Raw genomic sequence first — 23,746 nt, 5'->3', positions numbered from 1 at the left:
CATCTCCATAGTCTCTCATTAAGGATAATGCATAACTGTGTCTAATCGTTCCATCAATCAGATCCACAGCACTTCAGAAGCTCTTTCAGTAACTGTACTATTACAGTAAATGAGGCCAGGAAAATGGCAGACAAGGCCATCACAGATCAATGGGCCAAATCAAATCAGTGTGTGTGTGTGTGTGTGTGTATGTGTGAGCGCTCGAACGCTGACTGCAGTGCACTCGACCCTATCATGTGTGTATGTGCCTGTGTGAGTGTGCGTGCCTCCGTCCATGCACGTCTGTGTGTGTGGCCCCAGCCGTGCCATCTCCTCTGAGCTGATTGACAGAGTGTCCATCTCTCCAGAGTGACCCAGTGAATTGTGAAATATTGATCTCCTGTGGGATAAAATGCTGCACACCGCCTGGACACTAAATCGATGGCAATAAATCAGAAAGAGCACACACACACACACACACACACACACACACACACACACACACACACACACACACACACACACACACACACACACACACACACACACACACACACACACACACACACACTGTATGGATCTCAATCAAGCAGAAAGAAAAGCCTCGACCTCATTGAGGGTCACAGAATGACAGACTGAGACTAGGGCATGTTTGGAGAGACCCTATTGGATGATTGGACTTTGATATTCAATGACTTTCATGTCTGTGGATCTAAGTTGAGCACCACGGCTTCAGAAACAGCTGTGGAGTTGAATTATGTACAGTAAACTTAACTGTACATATTCTGTGTAAATAAACAAATACACTGAGTGTATAAAACATTAGGAACACCTTCCTAATATTGAGGTGTGCACCCACCCAGTACTCCCTTTGGCCCTCAGAACAGCCTCAATTTGTCGGGGCATGGACTCTACAAGGTGTCGAAAGCGTTCCACAGGGATGCAGGCCCGTGGTGACTCCAATGCGCCCCACAGTTGTGTCAAGTTGGCTGGATGTCCTTTGGGTGGTGGACCATTCTTGATAGACACGGGAAATTGTTGTGCGTGAAAAACCCAGCAGCGTTGCAGTTCTTGACACACTCAAACCTGTGCGCCTGACACCTACTACCAAACCCCGTTCAAAGGCACATCAATCTATTGTCTTGCCCATTCATCCTCTGAATGGCACACATACAAATCAGTCATTCTGATTATTGTGTAACCACTCTTTCAGATCGTAATGGGAACCTGGCAAAATTCTGGAAAACTGTCAAATCCCTGAAGAGTTCTACTTCCTCCTCTCTGCCAAACAAATTAATTCACTGGCCTCATTATGAAAAAAAAGCCATAATTGATGCATTTAATCACCATTTTATTTAAGTGGGCTATCTCTTTGAAATAACTTCTAAGCCTATTCACAATTATATTGGTTTGGATGCTGATAAGGGAAACTTGCTGAATAATCAGAGAAATTATAGTCAAAGCTTTTCTTTTAGGCCATTTACAGAAAAATAATACCTGGATATTTTGCTGGCAATAGATAACAACAATCCACAGGAGCCCATCAATTGGATATTTTCTTCCCCCCTACAATGTAGAAAATATACTGCTCAAAAAAATAAAGGGAACACTTAAACAACACAATGTAACTCCAAGTCAATCACACTTCTGTGAAATCAAACTGTCCACTTAGGAAGCAACACTGATTGACAATACATTTCACATGCTGTCGTGCAAATGGAATAGACAACAGGTGGAAATTATAGGCAATTAGCAAGACACCCCCAATAAAGGAGTGGTTCTGCAGGTGGGGACCACAGACCACTTCTCAGTTCCTATGCTTCCTGGCTGATGTTTTGGTCACTTTTGAATGCTGGCGGTGCTTTCACTCTAGTGGTAGCATGAGACGAAGTCTACAACCCACACAAGTGGCTCAGGTAGTGCAGCTCATCCAGGATGGCACATCAATGCGAGCTGTGGCAAGAAGGTTTGCTGTGTCTGTCAGCGTAGTGTCCAGAGCATAGAGGCGCTACCAGGAGACAGGCCAGTACATCAGGAGACGTGGAGGAGGCCGTAGGAGGGCAACAACCCAGCAGCAGGACCGCTACCTCCGCCTTTGTGCAAGGAGGAGCACTGCCAGAGCCCTGCAAAATGACCTCCAGCAGGCCACAAATGTGCATGTGTCTGCTCAAACGGTCAGAAACAGACTCCATGAGGGTGGTATGAGGGCCCGACGTCCACAGGTGGGGGTTGTGCTTACAGCCCAACACCGTGCAGGACGTTTGGCATTTGCCAGAGAACACCAAGATTGGCAAATTCGCCACTGGCGCCCTGTGCTCTTCACAGATGAAAGCAGGTTCACACTGAGCACATGTGACAGACGTGACAGTCTGGAGACGCCGTGGAGAACGTTCTGCTGCCTGCAACATCCTCCAGCATGACCGGTTTGGCGGTGGGTCAGTCATGGTGTGCGGTGGCATTTCTTTGGGGGGCCGCACAGCCCTCCATGTGCTCGCCAGAGGTAGCCTGACTGCCATTAGGTACCGAGATGAGATCCTCAGACCCCTTGTGAGACCATATGCTGGTGCGGTTGGCCCTGGGTTCCTCCTAATGCAAGACAATGCTAGACCTCATGTGGCTGGAGTGTGTCAGCAGTTCCTGCAAGAGGAAGGCATTGATGCTATGGACTGGCCCGCCCGTTGCCCAGACCTGAATCCAATTGAGCACATCTGGGACATCATGTCTCGCTCCATCCACCAACGCCACGTTGCACCACAGACTGTCCAGGAGTTGGCGGATGCTTTAGTCCAGGTCTGGGAGGAGATCCCTCAGGAGACCATCCGCCACCTCATCAGGAGCATGCCCAGGCATTGTAGGGAGGTCATACAGGCACGTGGAGGCCACACACACTACTGAGCCTCATTTTGACTTGTTTTAAGGACATTACATCAAAGTTGGATCAGCCTGTAGTGTGGTTTTCCACTTTAATTTTGAGTGTGACTCCAAATCCAGACCTCCATGGGTTGATAAATTGGATTTCCATTGATTATTTTTGTGTGATTTTGTTGTCAGCACATTCAACTATGTAAAGATAAAAGTATTTAATAAGATTATTTCATTCATTCAGATCTAAGATGTGTTATTTTAGTGTTCCCTTTATTTTTTTGAGCAGTGTAGTATGAGTAGGTGGGTCTATACTTTTGACTGGTACTTTAAATATCTCATACAGGGCACATTTGGAAAAGAGACCTAGGTGTCAGTGTCTTCCCTGTCCAAATAAAGGTTAAATAAAAAATAAGCATACACAATCCATGTCTCAACTGTCGAGGCTTAAAAATTATTCAACCTGTCTCCTCCCCTTCATCTACACTGATTGAAGTGGATTTAACAAGTGACATCAAATAAGGGATGATAGCTTTCACCTGGATTCACCTGGTCAGTCTGTCATGGAAAGAGCAGGTGTTCCTAATACTTTGTACACTCAGTGTATACTGCCCATAACTGTTTACAGCCATTCACAGTGTAACCAAACAAACATGGCAGGGCTCCAATGCTTGGCATCAAAACACAACATCCACATACGGCTTCTGCAGCACTACCTCGGCACCCCCTCCTCTCGCTTGGTTAAAAATAAAATGTTTTGTCTCTGTTGACTAGACTGACACGTTTCCACTGCCGATCATCAACCATCTGCAGCAGATAGTGTTAAACCGACAAAGTGAGTTGAGCTCCATAGAAACAGAATTATCACCCATCACGGAACATCAACATGAATAGGAATATCAGTTCAAGTAATCATGGATCTTGAATTAAAACCTCTTAGAACAGTAGGAAATCATCACTGACTGCATTCCAGGGCCTCAGCAGAGACCTAGGATATCACCCCACTACCATCCGTTACGTCTATTTACTTGCCAGATATCCTTTTAAAAAGATTATGAGACAGAGCGAGGGAGATGATTCTACCCTGGATATAATTTACAACATTAACAGACGCCGGGGGAGGGATGGCAGGATCCAAGCGCTCCACTCCCATAGCAGAGAAGGAAAAAAAACACAAGCAAAACAAACCTAATATGAATAAATCCAAAACCAAAACAAACGTTGAGGGATTTGTGACATTGGTTGTCATGATTTGTCATCACAGAATGACACACAACCTCCATTATACCATTAAAGAAGATAACATTCCCTTAGATCGAATTACAGTACGTTTAATCCTTTTTGTATGCTGCGTTTGCAACCATAGAGGAGCATAATATAAAACACGCTCATATCTAACCTATACATTTATTCAGAGCCACTTTTAAATCAGTACATTCAACTAAATGAACAACCACAGGCTATCACAATCACTGCAGGTTCTTCAAAATACCTGCTTTATATCTCTCTTCACTTTCTTATTAGCCACTTCAGTGAGTTTTACCCAGGGTTCATAGGGAACTCCAGATACAGATGTTGGATCTTAATTTGACCAGGATTGTCACAGCAAAATAATCCTGCGGCAACAGGATAGCTGGCTGACTGTTTCAAAGGAGAACAGGCTGTACGATGTGACACAGGCATTATACCGCGAGAAGTCGGATTAAGCATTATATGTTGATGTGTAAGAAAGAAAGATTTAACTCCACCTATCTAACCATTATTTAACCAGGAAGATGGTTAATCCCTTGTGGATGAAATCCTCTTTCACTAGGAACTTGACAAGGAAAGGAGACTAACCATAGGATCCGACACCAGGTAGCTGAATCCCCAGCACGTAGACCAGGTGCTCAAAGAAGATGGAGGAACGGTCTATCAGTTGGAATGGCACTCAGATCAGCTGGAGCTCGATGGACTGAAACGTTCAAATCTTAGAAATAGAGTTCCACAGCAATGCAGACTGGCTATGGGCCATGGCACCCTATGGGAGTGTCACGTCCTGACCCTTGTAAGAGGTCATTTTCCATAGTAGAGTGGTCAGGGCGTGACAGGGGGGTGTTTTGGGTGGTTTTGGTTTTCTGTTTCTATGTGGGTTTTCTAGATTTCTAATTCTATGTTTTCATTTTCTATGTTTGGCCAGGTATGGTTTCCAATCAGAGGCAGCTGTCTATCGTTGTCTCTGATTGGAAGCCATACTTAGGCAGCCTGTTTTTCATGTGTGGGTAGTTGTTTTCCGTTTTGTGAGTATCACCTGGCGGAACTGTTGGCTGTTGTTTTGTTGTTTTTGTTTAAGTGTTATCATTAAAAGTAAATATGAGCACTCTACACGCCGCGCCTTGGTCCCCTTTAGACGACCCTCGTTACAGGGAGTGTGTCCAACCCTTTTGTGAAGCCTGGCCCCACAGAATTTAATATTGAAGCATTATATCTCTCGCTGAGGGAGATTGGTAAAATCCTGCCTGGGTTTGATCTCACCAGGGGGCACTTTAGACATCAATGGGTGAGGGGGAAAGAAAGCCTCTGGAGAATGACGTCTGGGTTGTGTTCACTAGGGCAATTTTTCAATGGTTTGCAACAGAAACGGTGTATGTTTTTACCAAGGTCGCTACTGTCACTGTACCAGACATATCTAAGTGCATTTAGTTTGATCTAACACTCAGATAATGATATTTAACATAGTCCTTCTCCTAAACAACACATTTGAACTGAACGTCCTTGAGTGGCCCAGTCAGATGCCAGACTTGAACCCGATCTACCATCTCTGGAGAGGCCTGAAAATAGCTTTAGAGGATCTGCAGAGAAGAATGGGAGAAACTCCTCAAATACAGGGGTGCCAAGCTTGTAACGTCATACCCAAGAAGACTCAAATCAAACTTTATTTGTCACATACACATGGTTAGCAGATGTTAATGCGAGTGTAGCGAAAAGCTTTTGCTTCCAGTTCCGACAGTGCAGTACTGTAATACTGAACAAGTAATCTAACAATTACACAACAACTACCTTATACACACAAATGTAAAGGGTTGGAATAAGAATTTGTACATATAAATATATGGATGAGCGATGGCCGAGCGGCATAGGAGAGATGCAATAGATGGTATAAAATACAACATATGAGATGAGTAATGTAAGATATGTAAACACTATTAAAGTGGTATTATTTACAGTGAGAGAAAAAAGTATTTGATCCCCTGCTGATTTTGTATGTTTGCCCACTGACAAAGAAATGATCAGTCTATAATTTTAATGGTAGGTTTATTTGAACAGTGAGAGACAGAATAACAACAAAAAAATCCAGAAAAACAAATGTTAAAAATGTTCTAAATTGATTTGCATTTTAATGAGGTAAATAAGTATTTGACCCCCTCTCAATCAGAAAGATTTTTGGCTCCCAGGTGTCTTTTATACAGGTAATGAGCTGAGATTAGGAGCACACTCTTAAAGGGAGTGCTCCTAATCTCAGTTTGTTACCTGTATAAAAGACACCTGTCCACAGAAGCAATCAATCAATCAGATTCCAAACTCTCCACCATGGCCAAGACCAAAGAGCTCTCCAAGGATGTCAGGGACAAGATTGTAGACCTACACAAGGCTGGAATGGGCTACAAGACCATCGCCAAGCAGCTTGGTGAGAAGGTGACAACAGTTGGTGCGATTATTCACAAATGGAAGAAACACAAAAGAACTGTCAATCTCCCTTGGCCTGGGGCTCCATGCAAGATCTTACCTCGTGGAGTTGCAATGATCATGAGAACGGTGAGGAATCAGCCCAGAACTACACGGGAGGATCTTGTCAATGATCTCAAGGCAGCTGGGACCATAGTCACCAAGAAAACAATTGGTAACACACTATGCCGTGAAGGACTGAAATCTTGCAGCGCCAGCAAGGTCCACCTGCTCAAGAAAGCACATATACATGCCCGTCTGAAATTTGCCAATGAACATCTGAATGATTCAGAGGACAACTGGGTGAAAGTGTTGTGGTCAGATGAGACCAAAATGGAGCTCTTTGGCATCAACTCAACTCGCCGTGTTTGGAGGAGGAGGAATGCTGCCTATGACCCCAAAAACACTCTCCCCACCGTGAAATATGGAGGTCGAAACATTATGCTTTGGGGGTGTTTTTCTGCTAAGGGGACAGGACAACTTCACCGCATCAAAGGGACGATGGACGGGGCCATGTACCGTCAAATCTTGGGTGAGAACCTCCTTCCCTCAGCCAGGGCATTGAAAATGGGTCGTGGATGGGTATTCCAGCATGACAATGACCCAAAACACACGGCCAAGGCAACAAAGGAGTGTCTCAAGAAGAAGCACATTAAGGTCCTGGAGTGGCCTAGCCAGTCTCCAGACCTTAATCCCATTGAAAATCTGTGGAGGGAGCTGAAGGTTTGAGTTGCCAAACGTCAGCCTCGAAACCTTAATGACTTGGAGAAGATCTGCAAAGAGGAGTTGGACAAATTCCCTTCTGAGATGTGTGCAAACCTCGTGGCCAACTACAAGAAACTTCTGACCTCTGATTGCCAACAAGGGTTTTGCCACCAAATACTAAGTCATGTTTTGCAGAGGGGTCAAATACTTATTACCCTCATTAAAATGCAAATAATTTTATAAAAATTTTTACAAGCGGTTTTCTGGATTTTGTTGTTGTTATTCTGTCTCTCACTGTTAAAATAAACCTACCATTAAAATTATAGACTGATCATTTCTTTGTCAGTGGGCAAATGTACAAAATCAGCAGGGGATCAAATACTTTTTTCCCTCACTGTAAAGTGACTAGTGATCCATTTATTAAAGTGGCAAAGGATTTCAAGTCTGTACGCAGGCAGCAGCCTGTGTTAGTGATGGCTGTTTAACAGTCTGATGGCCTTGAGGTAGTTTTTTAGTCTCTCGGTCCCAGCTTTGATGCACCTGTACAGACCTCACCTTCTGGATGGTAGCGGGGTGAACAGGCAGTGGCTCGGGTGGTTGTTGCCCTTGATTGTCTTTTTGGCCTTCCTGTGACATCGGGTGCTGTAGGTGTCCTGGAGGGCAGGTAGTTTGCCCCCGGTGATGTGTTATGCAGACCGCACCACCCTCTGGAGAGCCTTGCAGTTGATGGCGGTGCAGTTGCGGTACTAGGCGGTGATGCAGCCTGACAGGATGCTCTCAATTGTGTATCTGTAAAAGTTTGTGAAGGTTTTAGGTGACAAGTCAAATGTCTTCAGACTCCTGAGGTTGAAGAGGCACTGTTGCGCCTTCTTCACCACACTGTCTGTGTGGGTGGACCATTTCAGTTTGTCCGAGATGTGTACGCCGAGGAACTTGAAGCTTTCCACCTTCTCCACTGAGGTGCCGTCGATGTGGATAGGGGGGTGCTCCCTCTGCTGTATCCTGAAGTCCATGATCATCTCCTTTGTTTTGCTGACGTTGAGTGAGAGGTTGTTTTCCTGACACCACACTCTGAGTGCCGTCACCTCCTCACTGTAGGCTGTCTCGTAGTTGTTGGTAACAAGGCCAATACTGTTGTGTCGTCTGCAAACTTGATGATTGAGTTGGAGGCGTGTATGTCCACGCAGTAATGGGTGAACAGAGAGTACAGGAGGAGGCTGAGCACGCACCCTTCTGGGGCCCCAGTGTTGAGGATCAGCGAAGAGGAGATATTTCCTACCTTCACCACCGCCAGTCAGAATGTCCAGGACCCAATTGCACAGGGCAGGGTTGAGACCCAGGTCCTCATGCTTAATGATGAGCTTGGAGGGTACTATGGTGATGAATGCTGAGCTGTAGTCAATGAAGAGCATTCTTACATAGGTATTCCTCTTGTCCAGATGGGATAGGGCAATGTGCAATGTGATGGCGATTGCATCGTCTGTGGACCTGTTGGGGCGGTATGCAAACTGAAGTGGGTCTAGGGTGGCAGGTAAGGTGGAGGTGATATGATCCTTGACTAGTCTCTCAAAGCACTTCATGATGACAGAAATGAGTGCTACGGAGCGATAGTCATATAGTTGAGTTATCTTTGCCTTCTTTGGTACAGGAACAATGGTGGCCATCTTAAAGCATGTGGGGACAGCAGACTGGGATAGGGAGCGATTGAATATGTCTGTAAATATACCAGCCAGCTGGTCTGAGCATGCTCTGAGGATGTGGCTAGGGATGCCGTCTGGGCCAGCAGCCTTGCGAGGGTTAACACATTTAAATGCCTTACTCAAGTCGGCCACAGAGAAGAAGAGGGGGAGCCCGCAGTCCTTGGTAGCGGGCTGCGTCGGTGGCACTATATTATCCTCAAAGCAGGCAAAGAAGGTGTTTAGTTTGTCTGGAAGCAAGACGTCAGTGTCCGTGATGTGGCTGGTTTTCTTTTTGTAGTATGTCATTGCCTGTAGACCCTGCCACATACGTCTCGTGTCTGAGCCGTTGAATTGCGACTCCACTTTGTTCCTATACCGACATTTCGCTTGTTTGATTGCCTTGGAGAGGGAATAACTACACTGTTTATATTTGGCCATATTCCCCAACATCTTTCCATGGTTGAATGCGGAGGTTCGCGCTTTCAGTTTTGCGCGAATGCTGCCATCTATCCACGATTTCTGGTTAGGGTAGGTTTTAATAGTCACAGTGGGTACAACATCTCCAATGCACTTCCTTATAAACTCACTCACCGAGTCAGTGTATAAATCGATGTTATTCTCTGAGGCTTCCCGGAACATTTCCCAGTCCGCGTGATCAAAACAATCTTGAAGCATATTCAGACCAGCGTTGAATGGTTCTAGTCATAGGTTTCTGAGTTTCTGCCTACAGGATGGTAGGAGAAAGATGGAGTCGTGGTCGGATTTGCCGAAGGGAGGGTGTGGGAGGGACTTGTATGGATCGCAGAAGTTAGAGTAGCAGTGGTCAAGTGTATTGCCAGCGCAGGTGCTACAGTCAATGTGTTGGTAAAATTTAGGTACCCTTGTTCTCAAATTAGCTTTGTTAAAATCCCCAGCTACAATTTATTCAGCCTCAGGATATATGGTTTCCAGTTTACATAAAGTCCAGTGAAGTGACTCTCTCTCTCTCCCTCTCTTCCCCCTCTCCTCCTCCGCCTGGCAAGTGAGTGAATGTTGGTGATCCTTGACTTGCCCTCAACCTATAGGTACACACAACTGTCCCACTGTTTATTCCTCCAGATCATGTCTTGAAAACAAACACAGAGAAATTTTGGAGTGCTACATGCCTCCTCCTGTCCTCCTACCGTCTCCTCCAGCACAGAGTGCTCTCCTTCTTTCCTGCCTGACTTCTCTCCCCCTCTCTCTCGTCTCCTTATGTGAGACAGGACAGAGAGCTGACAGCTTCTAAAAATAGCAGCCTGGGTAGAGGCATGTTCTGGCCCTCTCCATTCATAGAATAAGCCTACACTTTGGCTTTTTCGTGCATATAACAAAACTAAATGATTAAGCTTTTCTAAGAACTTAAAATTAGGTCCTGACAATTCTCAGGAGGGCTTTAGTTTAGCGACTGTTTGGTGGTATACCAGTTCACCAAGGCTGCACATTAAACTATTACCATAGAGTGAAAAGCAAGTGGAATAACAATTCCATAGCTAGTGTTGCTTTTACTCTTTTTACAAGTTGAATCTCTTTTCAAGTAGTCAGCAGCCAAAACACCTCTTATTGACAGGGGACTGTTTCAGCCTCACGCTAAACACTGTTGACGTGACAACCATGGAAGCCTAGACATGCACTAAGGAGCTTGTTATATATAATTAACTTAGCGAAAGGAGGAAAAAAACAAGCTTTTTCAATTATCAGATGATAAGGAGTATTCCTTCTCCTACAACTGGCCCCTCCTCTCTCTCTGCACCCCCACCCTCTCTCTGTCCCCCCTTCTCTCTGTCCCCTCTCTGCCCCCCCTTTTCTCTGTCCCCCCCTTCTCTCTCATCCCCCCCTGTCTCCATCCATCCACCCACCCACCCACCCACCCAAGCCTATTCGAGTCTCTCTGCTGCTCTCTCTTCCTTTTCTCCCTCTCGTTAATTGAAGCACAACATAATCCTGATTAGCCAGGAGTGAGGAAGCGGGTGTGCTAAGGCTGACTTAGCGTTGGCAATAAGGACATGACAGGCCCATGAAAGATGCAGGTAGAAGAAACTACATTATTCAGCCTGCAAAGCCTCCTACCTCACTGTGCACTTTACTTCACTGGCTGAACAAGGCCACACTTGAAATAGGGCCTGGTCAAAAGTAGTGCACTATATAGCGAATATGCGCGCCATTTCGGACACACCCTCACTCTAGCTAGTGCTGTGAGACTGGAGCCTCACACTTCACCGGCTGGCTGGCTGTAAACAAGTCTATAGTTGCGTTAATCAGGCAGCCCAGTTCTGATCTTTTTCCTACTAATTGATATTTTGACCAATCAGATCAGTTCTAAAAAAGATCTGACGTGAGAACATCTGATTTGATTGGTAAAAAAGACCAATTAATGGGAAGAATATCCGAATTGGGCTGCCTGTCTAAACACAGCCAAAGAAGCTGAATAAGTCCTGACTAAGGCCTAGGATTAATCTAGCACTGCAGTTAGCTGTGAAAGCCTGCAGCGATTGTGTTGTTATGAGAAGGAAGAAAAAGTTTGATTTGAGTTAGAACCGTGTTTCGTGACATTGCTCTCCAAAAGGTAATAGTAAAAAATTATAATAAAGCCAAACTTATAATATTGGATAGTGGTGCAGTTAGCTGGAGATGTGGAGTTAGAGACCTGCAGTTATTTTTCTGTTATGTTGTCATAAGTGTTGCCGTGTTGAATTGACCAAAACGCAGCAGGAATGTGGATACTCATCTTTTTAATATTTTAGAGCAAAGTATACACAGAAAACAATAAACACGAACGACTCCAGACAGGCTACTTACAAAATCATAGCAGTGTTAACACAACCACCCACAAACCCAAGTGACAAACATACTCCTAAATATATGACTCCCAATCAGGAACAATGATAACCAGCTGTCCCTGATCAGGAGCCACACAGACCAACATAGAAACACAACACCCAGAACAAACATACACAGACATCTTCTGCCACGTCCTGACCAAAATACTACACAACTACACCCTCTGCTGGTCAGGACATAACATATGTGAAAGAAGAGCAGGGTTGAATTCCTGAATTGGAACCATGTTCTCTGACATTGCTGGTTGTAAGAAATGGCAATAGAGCTCTGCTGATGTCGAGAATGTTGTGAGCCATATAGCATATGCAGTCTGTGAATATTGAAACCATCTTGAATTGAATAAAAAAGGCCTGACTGTTACGGCTCAAAGTCATTTAGATGAGCAATATGAATTTTCTAGTTTTCAAATGTAGATGTAAATGTACATTCATAAATGTAAATTCATGAATTGTTCATTCTTTCAATGATGTAGTCAAGCTATATGTGTCACATCCTGACCATAGAAAGCTTTTATTTTCTATGGTAGACTAGGTCAGGGCGTGACAGGGGGTTTTGTCTAGTTGAAATTTTCTGTTGTGTGGTTGTAGTTTCTGTTTTTCTATGTTTTTTGGGGGATGATCTCTAATTAGAGGCAGCTGGTCATCGGTGTCTCTAATTGGGGATCATATTTAGTAGTTGTTTTTTCCACCTGGGTTTGTGGGAGATTATTTTGAGGTAGTGTGTTGCACCTCTTTGTCACGGTTTGTTATTTTGTTTAGTAGTTTATTTGTGTCTTGCATAGTTTCACAGTTCAAATAAAATGTGGAACGATACACACGCTCCGCCTTGGTCTTCATTGAACAACGAACGTGACAATATGATTAACACGTCCCCATCAATCCATTACCTTGTGTGTGCATTCTGTTTTCTTTGAATGAGTAACAGATTTCCAAAGCAGAAGCGTGAAGACGCTTGTCCCACCATTATTCTTAGCATTGGTGTTGATGATGCCATACGAAAACATAATTACATTTCACAATAAAATATCCTTTTTTCAACTCTAACTGTGTGGAACAGCCTGAGGAAGGCTTTGTGCATATTCACTAAATTTCATCACATAATAGTAGTCTAATTTGGGATGGAAGATTATTTTGAGTGTTTCTGCACAGTCCGAATGCAATGGACTCGACCTCAAACACTCCCATTGTATATTACCTGTGTTATAGTGCTTGGTGCAGTATCTCAGATCCGTCTCATCCTTCATTATGAACTGTGGGAGGGTCAACCCATCAGCTACCTGGACTGGTCCATTCTCCTGCCACTCAAAGATCAGGTCGTTCATTGTGTAGCCAACTGGAAAAGAAGAGAGGTGGGACATGCAATCATATAATATAGCCTAGGCCCGGGTTACTGTACAGTAAAAGCACTGTGTCAACAGCTGACGTAAAAAATCCTTTATAAATACATATTCAATTGATGATTTATACATTTCATATCTCCACCTAGACCAGATTTATGGGAAGATCAAAATATCATAGATACCTTTGTGTTATATGCTGTATCATACATGAAATATCAATGCTATAGATTACACTGCATCAAGGATAAGTTGTTCATTTCAATAGAACAACCAGGAATCAATGGTGTTAAAGTCGCACTGTCTTTTGTGCTAAAGGAATAAGCACTGACAGACTTCATGGGCCAATCCGCTATTTAGTATGCCAATCCACAACAACCGCGGATTATAATGGTTTATCCATTCAAAAAATGGGTAATTCAGGCAATGATTTCCCAGGATGGAATGTATGACGGATGCCTTACAGATAATGGAGTGATTGACGTGAAAGGAGGAGGGATGGAATGTATGACTGATGCCTTACAGATAATGGAGTGACTGATGTGGAAGGAGGAGGGATGGAATGTATGACTGATGCCTTACAGATAATGGAGTGACTGATGTGGAAGGAGGAGGGATGGAATGTATGACTGATGCCTTACAGATAATGGAGTGATTGATGTGAAAGGAGGAGGGATGGAATGTATGACTGATGCCTTACAGATAATGGAGTGATTGATGTGAAAGGAGGAGGGATGGAATATATGACTGAGGCCTTACAGATAATGGAGTGACTGATGTGGAAGGAGGAGGGATGGAATGTATGACTGATGCCTTACAGATAATGGAATGATTGACGTGAAAGGAGGAGGGATGGAATGTATGACTGATGCCTTACAGATAATGGAGTGATTGATGTGAAAGGAGGAGGGATGGAATATATGACTGAGGCCTTACAGATAATGGAGTGACTGATGTGGAAGGAGGAGGGATGGAATGTATGACTGATGCCTTACAGATAATGGAGTGACTGATGTGGAAGGAGGAGGGATGGAATGTATGACTGATGCCTTACAGATAATGGAGTGATTGATGTGAAAGGAGGAGGGATGGAATGTATGACTGATGCCTTACAGATAATGGAGTGATTGACATGAAAGGAGGAGGGATGGAAAGTATTCCATTGTAATCAGATGAACAAAACGGGTCTGATTCTAAAGCCATGTTGACTTTACGATAATATCTCAGGAAATGCATGTAAAACTGGGACCTTGAAACGGGAAAAAAGGAATCCATTCGTTTATTCCTTGAAATAAGGTCCCAGTTAACTGAGTACTCGTCATCCTAATGACCTCTTTCCATTTCAAGCATTAACATCTCCTATGGTGTCCATCAGCCAGCTATAGGGAACGGGCATTCTAACAGGTATGCACTATTGTGCAATATGAAAAAGCTATCCAGTCTCCAGTAGGAAAATATATATCTTTGAATGTAAGGACACTGAAAGATACCGACAAGAGTTAAAAAATCAAGATAAATAATATGAAATATCTGCAGCTGGATATAGAAGCATCTTGAATATATCTCAACTAGAAGTTGACCGATTAATCGGAATGGCCGATTTCAAGTTTTCATAACAATTGCAAATCGGTATTTTTGGACGCCGATTTGGCCGTTTTTTTTTTTTTACACCTTTATTTCACTAGGCAAGTCAGTTAAGAACACATTCTTATTTTCAATGACGGCCTAGGAACGGTGGGTTAACTGCCTTGTTCAGGGGCAGAACGACAGATTTTTACCTTGTCAGCTCAGGGATTCAATCTTGCAACCTTACGGTTAACTAGTCCAACGCTCTAACCACCTGCTTTACATTGCACTCCACGAGGAGCCTGCCTGTTACGCGAATGCAGTAAGAAGCCAAGGTAAGTTGCTAGCTAGCATTAAACTTATGAAAAACAATCATAATCACTAGTTAACTACACATGGTTGATGATATTACTAGTTTATCTAGCCTGTCCTGCGTTGCATATACTCGCTAACCATAAACATCAATGCCTTTCTTAAAATCAATACACAAGTATATATTTTTAAACCTGCATATTTAGTTAATATTGTCTGCTAACATGAATTTCTTTTAACTAGGGAAAATGTGTCACTTCTCTTGCAACAGAGTCAGGGTATATGCAGCAGTTTGGGCCGCCTGGCTCGTTGCGAACTAATTTGCCAGAATTTTACGTAAGTATGAACTTAACATTGAAGGTTGTGCAATGTAACAGGAATATTTAGACTTAGGGATGCCACCCGTTAGATAAAATACGGAACGGTTCCGTATTTCACTGAAAGGAAAAACGTTTTGTTTTCGAGATGATAGTTTCCGGATTCGACCATATTAATGACCTAAGGCTCATATTTCTGTGTGTTTATTATATTATAATTAAGTCTATGATTTGATAGAGCAGTCTGACTGAGCGATGGTAGGCAGCACAGGCTCGTAAGCATTCATTCAAACAGCACTTTCGTGCGTTTTGCCAGCAGCTCTTCGCTGTGCTTCAAGCATTGCGCTGTTTATGACTTCAAGCCTATCAACTCCCAACATTAGGCTGGTGTAACCGATGTGAAATGGCTAGCTAGTTAGCGGCGTGCGCGCTAATAGCGTTTCAAACGTCACTCGCTCTGAGACTTGGAGTAGTTGTTCCCCTTGCTCTGCATGGGTAACGCTGCTTCGAGGGTGGCTGTTGTCGATGTGTTCCTGGTTCGAGCCCAGGTAGGAGCGAGGAGAGGGACGGAAGCTATACTGTTACACTGGCAATACTAAAGTGCCTTTAAGAACATCCAATAGTCAAAGGTATATGAAATACAAATCGTATAGAGAGAAATAGTCCTATAATTCCTATAATAACTACAACCTAAAACTTCTTACCTGGGAATATTGAACTCATGTTAAAAGGAACCACCAGCTTTCATATGCTCTCATGTTCTGAGCAAGGAACTTAAACGTTAGCTTTCTTACATGGCACATATTGCACTTTTACTTTCTTCTCCAACACTTTGTTTTTGAATTGTTTAAACAAAATTGAACATGTTTCATTATTTATTTGAGGCTAAATAGATTTTATTGATGTATTATATTATAATAAGTGTTCATTTAGTATTGTTGTAATTGTCATTATTACAAAAAAATAAAAAACGCCCGATTAATCGGTATTGGCTTTTTTTGGCCCTCCAATAATCGGTATCGGCATTGAAAAATCATAATCGGTCGACCTCTAATCTCAACCCTGCATGTCGGCTATTTATCTTTAACCTGAAGTATCCCATGATGCAGTTCACCAGCCCAGGGGACTAGGCAGTGCAGACATTTCGGTTAATATTGGGAGATGAAATTAGTCAAAGCAGCTTCCGCAGTATGAGTCAATGTACTGTAGTCACAACATGACTCAGAACTTCCTCTGCTCCTACATTCCTATTGGTTAGCACTAATGGCTGATTTTCTAATGCCAGTTTACATCTTAGGTGGTGGATGAGGTGAGTTTTCCCCTATGTGTGTTTTCAATATATAAAGCGCTATGCAAATCCAATAAATGATGACATTATTAGGCTAAATACTGGCCATGCATACATTCTAAATGACGCTACAGTACCCCAACAGACCGACCATCATAACCATTCATTATAATTGATACGATTTCATAAATCACATAAAATAACCCATGCCTATCTATTTCCCTCCATTCCAGACACCGGGCATTGACCCATCAACATCATTCCCTTTTCACTTTGAACTCACATTTCAATGGCTAAAGCCAGCCAGAATGGCCTCACCAACTGTGGTACATAGAATAATGAAATAACGCGAGGCCGTACAAATGAATACAAATGATCTCCCCAAGCATTAAACAGTACAGCGCCATGGTAACTACTAACTAGAGGTAGGACGGGGAGGAGACGGGAGAGTTAGAGGAGACCGGGGGGAGGGGGGGGGGTCATTTAGCATGGTCATTACTATTAATATAAATGAATCCACCCTCTGCTGCCCCTCTGAACATATTTAATTTGTAGGTAATGAAGGGAGACATAGAGGAGGGCTTCCTACTTGCTACCGGACATTGATTCACTTCCCACTCACTGCAGTGTCTTCCACTACGTCTCCCACATCTGGCCATGTATGCTAACCTCTGCCTATACCCAAGTCAAATTATACACTTTCCACAACACAGTACCTTGCTTATTAAAAATAGAGTCAATTCAGAGTCAATTCAAGTTCAGACCAAGTCATAGCACATCATACAGAATGTTGATACATTATTCATATTATATCATATGTGCTCCCTCTGTATTTCTTCAGTATATTCCTCAAGTCATTGACTCCATTTTATGCTGATTGGAGTATTTCTACATTATCTTCTGCGGGTTAACGTGCTTGGCCTATCTGATCCAAGCCGTTCAGCGGCTGGCTGAGCAGAGCAGGCTTTAGTTTAGTGGGTACAGTGTGTCCACTGCTGCTAGCTCTGTGGGAGTAAAGTGTTTTCTTGTGACTGGCGTTATCACAGTCATGTTTTGACTAGAGAGAGCGAGGGGTGGGGAGTACTACAAACTCTCTGACAAAGAGACAGATGTCCCAGCTAAAAGCCTCTGCAGCTGCGACACAGCAGCAATTGGCATGAATTATTTTGCGACACACTCGGGCCCCTGTGCAAATGTAAGAATTTGCCAATTTGCTACAACTTTTAGTGGGCAGTGGATACATGCAGTGCTGTGTCTCCTCAAGTCAAACACATCTTTAACAAGGTAATGGAGCACTTCCTTTACCCCATGTGGTAAAAGCTAATAGGGGAGTGTGCTGTAGAAAGATCGGGAACGCATAGCGATTGATGGTCCACAGGGATTGATTTCTGCTGTGTAGGAACCTGTCACGACTTCCGCCGAGGTCGGTCCCTCTCCTTGTTCGGGCGGCGTTCGGCGTCACCGGTCTTCTAGCCATCGCTGATCCGTCTTTCATTGGTTTTGTCTTTATTTTCTACACACCTGATTTCCATTCCCCAATGACATGTTCATGTATGTAACCTTCTGTTTCCCCCATGTTTGTTGTGTGTGATTATTACTATGTTCAGTTCGGTTCATGACGGCTGGTTTTTTGACGGGTGCTGTGTTCACCCGTGCGTAATGTTTACCGTTGGTTATTGGTCAAGTGTATTTGTTTACCTTGTGCCTTTATTTTGAGTAAAGTACATTGCTCACTTATTCTGCTCTCCTGCGCCTGACTTCCTGCACCAGCTCCACCCACCTTCTGACAGAACCCCACTCACAAACTGAAGCGGCTCATCTTGATGGATGGAGTGATTGGGACTTGAAATCCACTTAAATGGATTCAGGAAATGGACAAGTGCTACGGGTCAAAATATGGTTAAGATTATGTAGTAATACTATGCGAAAGAAGTGTATATGAATTGTAATATCTATGTACGCGGCTAGATATTGATGTTTTACGCAAGGACATTCTGAAGATTACCCCGTAAAATGTTCCAATAATTATGCTCCTTATATGCACATATTCAGATGGCACTTTATATGCTTACACGTCCTCCCTTATTAGAAGTGCAGACTTTTGCATATCTAAATATATGTTAATAATCCTCCACTAACAGCCTTCGTAGCCTTCATAGCCAATAACTACTGGTCTACTGGCCTGAATGAGTCCATTCCACAAGGCTATAGAGACAGTCCAGGCAGGAAGAGACCCTAGAGTATTAGGTCAGCGGTGTGTGTGTGTGTGTGTGTGTGTGTGTGTGTGTGTGTGTGTGTGTGTGTGTGTGTGTGTGTGTGTGTGTGTGTGTAAGCGAGAGCTTACATTCGTGCATCTGTGTGGTCACAAGAGGACATACCACCCACACTGGCATGACAAGGCATTATTATCCTACCCAGGTAAACCCATGCCCACACTCTCTTCACCACAAATCTTGTCATATTATTTTACCAGTGACCTCATTATTTTTGGAACTATAAAAAGCTCCCAACTGCTCATCAGATGGAAAATTCAATCTGAACATCTTACGTAACAGGCTTTTGTAATTTTATTCCAAATATCCATGACGGATACTGCAGTCACAGGGCTATAATGGGTGGATAATATACTAAATACTGCAGTACTACTACAGTAATACTATAGTGCTGTACTCACAGCTCTCTAGCTGCATGATACACGTCTGTACGTCCATGGGGAAGTTCTTCAGGTCCATCGGACAGGAAAGGGTTAATGTCAATCTGGAAAACAGATAGAAAATAAAAACATTTGAGTATACCTCACAACTATAAGGCATAGGTATGACTTGAAAGGGGCTATACATTAGGCATTCATAACTACTTTGCATATCCATCACCATTATCAAATGCCTTATGAAGTATGGGTTATGAATGTGTTTTGAATTCCTTTATGTACGTACCCATCACATTAGGTGGTAGCAGATTTTCTGCTAAGTCCAGACAAAATTGATTCGCTGTTTAACGGATTTTCCCCCCAGAAAAGTGAGGCGAGCGAGCACAAAAAAATAATATCATAATCATTAGGAGGAGAAGGAATAACAGTACTTTACCACATTGTCCTAGGCTATATGGACATATGGGCAATATGCAAAATATTCAATTTCAGACTGATTATCAGATTATTATTATTAATACACAAATTAACATTAATGAACATTATTCACATAGGATGTATAATACAATGCAATATTCTATCATATTCAAAAATTATTGAAGAAAAAAAAGTTACGTGTGAATATCACATCCTGACCAGTATAAGGGTTATTTGTTATTTTATGTGGTTCGGGGTGGTGGTTGATTTAGTAGGGCGTTTGATTTATTATTTCCGGGTTTTTGGGTTATGTTCTTTCTGGTTTGTTGTATGTCTATGTTTAGGTTGATGGGGGGTTGGACTCTCAATTGGAGGCAGGTGCTTTCTCGTTGCCTCTGATTGAGAGTCCTATATATGGGTAATTGTTTGATTTAGTGTTGTGGGAGATTGTCTCTTGTTTTGTGTGTCTATACCTGACAAGACTGTTTTGTTGATCGTCCGTTCTGTTGGTGTTCTTTTTGAGTTAAAATAAACTACAAGATGAGCATCCACATTCCTGCTGCGTTTTGGTCCTCCATTCCAGATGACAACCGTGACAGTGAATGTATTATCAGTGCAGTAATCTGCTTAATTGTACAGCCTAACAAATTCAAGAATGATTAACTGTAAATAATTGTAATCAAATTAAAATGTTGATGCATAATAATGAGTTCATTGCCTGAATGCATCTCTGTAGCCGAGGCGTTAACAAAATATTCATACAAATAGGAGTAGGCCTCTCATAGACTAGGCCTTGTAGAAAGAGGGTCAATCAAGTGAGGTCTGCCAAATGAATGTAGCAGTGGATAAAATACATAAATCCAGCCATACAGTATAACCTTTCATCATCATCAAAAAATATGTTGTTTATAACATGCCAAATTAGAAGCATACATCTATACAGATCAAACGTGACTAAATTTGAGCCCAGTAACTTCTCACCGCATCCTCCTTCGACTGTCTCATCTGGCTGCCACGAATAGCCCCCACCTGCTGATCTGCACAAAGTGTGTGCGTGCCACTGGCGATGTACTTTGCTCGACGTGCTAGCTGTTCTCGATGGCGCAATCATCACTTCAAACTCATTCCGTCGTGGTGTTATCGGTTGGCCTACTACTACTGGTAGTACCGGTAAAATGTAAGATATGAATCGCAAATCACCATACAGCTGACACACTTCAATTTCATCAATCATTTTGACTTCAATTTGGTTGTCCAAAATACTATCAGCTTGCATTGCGTCTTTGCTGATGAATGCCCTGATCTCTGATGCAATAACCATGAATTTAACCGACTGTTTGTTTATAATGAGGGACGTCCCACGTTTAACCTGGACATATAAATAGTAGGTATTTGCGCTGGCTTCAGCCATGACAGCATGAGAGAGAAATGAAACATCTGCACGTCGCCTGCAGGTGCCAGCGTGTGTGTTTCACTGTCCAATCCGAGGCTCGAACATGATCTGAGCGCGTGCTCTGAGGTGGTTTGGTCTCTTGGGAAAGCCTCAAAGGAGAGAGGTCAGTGAGTGCATTATAAACAGAGAGCCGCATATATTGGCCAGAAAATAACACATCTGATAAGTAGTATTTTTTTTTTTATTGGGGTGTGGAGAAAAGTGAGGCGGGGCATCCATTAAACAGTAATTCAACTTTGTCTTATACTCTCAGGAAAAAAAGGTGATTTCTAAAATGGTTCTTCGGCTGTCCGCATAGAAGAACCCTTCGAAGAACCCTTTTTGGTTCCAGGTAGAACCATTTTGGTTCCAAGTAGAACCCTTCCGAGTTACATGTAGAACACTTTACACAGAGGGTTCAACATGGAACCCATAATAGTTCTCCCAGGAACCAAAAAGGCTTTCCTATGGGGGCAGCCGAAGAACTTTGGAACCCTTTTTTTCAAGTGTACAGTCACATGTATCATGCCTGGACAAATCCTGTCAAGTGAACTTGGCTCAGTGTTGAACCAGTAGTGTTGTAAATCGCTGGTGAGGAGAGAGAGAAAGAGATAGAGAGAGGAAAAAGAAAGTGTGAAAGAAGAGAGAGGAGAGAAAGAGAGAGGCAGAGAGATGAGAAGGATGGAGAGAGAGACATCCAGTTGGAGGAGAGGGAATGAAAGATTGAGAAAAAGGATAAGAGACAAAATGGAGAAGGCTGACTGTTGCAAATTGGACATGTTTTAATTACGTCCTCCACCCCGGAGGCGCCAGGCTGCGGACGGACTCCATGGCCGATGGGATTCCTCCGCTCCGTCATGTCATATCCTCTCAGCCTTCCATCACAGCTTTCTACGGCCCCGCCACTACACAACTCCATAACTCAACCCGACTGATGCCGTCCACTCAAGGCTTTCAACAATTCACCGCTCCGCCTTGAGATTTACACAACATTGTGACACCCCCCATTTTGGCTTTCTGTTTAATGACGGAAGATGAGAAGTGTCTCAGCTTGATTGACGGTGTGGAAGAACATTTTTGTCAGTACACTCTTTGAAATACGGGTTCCAAAAGAGTTCTTCAACTGTCCTCATAGGAGAACCCTTTTTAGTTCCAGGTTCCAGATAGCACTCTTTTGGGGTCCATGTAGAACCCTATGGGGAAAGGGTTCTACATAGAACCCAATATGGTTCTACATGGAACCAACAGGGTTTTACCTGGAACCCCAAAAAATTGTTCAAAGGGTTCTCCTATGGGGACAGCCGACGAACCCTTTTAGGTTCTAGATAGCACCTTTTTATCTAAAAGAGTGTAGTGGATTGAATGTTTCGAGTTGAGATAAGACTCGGTGTGAGTTATGGGACATTCGACGGGCCTATAGTCTGATTATGTGATCAAAGATTTGAGTGGGTGGGGGCTTGATTGATGTATCAACGTAAGATGGTCATTTGATGATGCTCAGGCCCACACCTCTTGAGGGTTTGTCACACTACTGAGCTGAACTGAGCTGAGCCAAACCAAGCTGTACTGAGCTAGCCTGGTAATGAATCCACCATAGTTGATGGAATTATCCGAGCCAGCCCAGTTTGGTTAAGTTAGGTATTATAATGTGAAAAGGGTGTTAGTGGGATCCATACTGTACACACTCACCGTATAGAATAGAGGACGTTGCCATTCTTGAATATTCTTAACAGCTTGTTGTCTGTGGTGACTTCGTGGAAATGAGCCCCTTTCTCGTTGGCGAAGAACAAGTCAGGTTTCCAGATAGAGTCCAACATAGAGGGGTCCAGGTCCAGAGAACCGTCAGGGTACTCTGTGTACGCTAACCTGGGGTCGTTCCACTTTTGACGGAGGAAGATGTTCACTCTGTAGTCCTAGTGGATGGAGGGAGGGAGAGGGGAGAGGGAGCGAGAGGAGTAGGGAATTAGTTACAGGTTGTCGTTTGCAGTTGACTGCAGGGTTTTAACATGGCACACTGAGCTACAGTACTGTGTCCTGCCCCTCTGCATTCATGACATTCCCCCAGAGGTCTGAGTTTAGGGTCCTTGTGGTCCCAGCTGATTGTTAGAATAATTTGTGTGTTAGGAAAATGACTTAACTGCTCCACTCTGAAATTATAGAATAGGGTGATATGTTTGAGAATCATGGGAAGATAAAATCAGGATATGGGGAGATCGGTTAGGATTGTAAAACTTTGAGGTTATATCCTTTAGTAGGGATGTAAACAGAGTGAAGTTGTAGAGTCGGTCATGGAAAATCATTGGAGGGTTTCAAACCAAGAGGGTCATAAAGGGGGAGGGCAGGTGAAAGCCTTGAAGAATGTGGCAACTTTTATGGTTCTTTGTGGTGAGTGGAAAAGTACTGGTTGTTTGAGAAGGGAGTGGTCTAAAGATAGGAATGTATGTGTGTATTATAAAAGGACTGAGTCCTAATTTTTGACTTTAGAACGTTCTCTGAATAAACTGTAGACCTTTTGCAGAAAGCTGAGTTCTTGCCTAATTATTATTAACCCAGTGTCCTTACAAACCTTGGGGATTAGTCAAGGCTTATTGATGGTTAATTATTATCATTGGGATTCGAAAATGATGGGGATTCCCATA

The 23,746-nt window shown here is 43.2% G+C and overlaps 1 protein-coding gene across 2 annotated transcripts in view; it reads right to left on the bottom strand.

Annotated features, from left to right (window-relative positions):
- The window catches only part of LOC115202204 (glycine receptor subunit alpha-3-like), a 99,451-nt gene that overhangs the window by 21,177 nt on the left and 54,528 nt on the right, over positions 1 to 23,746 (bottom strand). For both annotated transcript variants that reach the window (XM_029766181.1, XM_029766182.1), the window contains exons 4-6: positions 22,797 to 23,020; positions 19,283 to 19,365; positions 12,984 to 13,121 (exon numbers count right to left, since the gene is read on the bottom strand). In XM_029766181.1, coding sequence (XP_029622041.1) covers positions 12,984 to 13,121; positions 19,283 to 19,365; positions 22,797 to 23,020 — 445 coding nt within the window. The remainder of the gene's footprint in view (positions 1 to 12,983; positions 13,122 to 19,282; positions 19,366 to 22,796; positions 23,021 to 23,746) is intronic.

Source organism: Salmo trutta, chromosome 11 (genome assembly GCF_901001165.1).
Source record: "Salmo trutta chromosome 11, fSalTru1.1, whole genome shotgun sequence".
NCBI classification, from domain to species: domain Eukaryota; kingdom Metazoa; phylum Chordata; class Actinopteri; order Salmoniformes; family Salmonidae; genus Salmo; species Salmo trutta.
The sequence above is the reverse complement of the archived record's forward strand: the minus strand, read 5'-3'. Positions and strand labels throughout refer to the sequence as shown.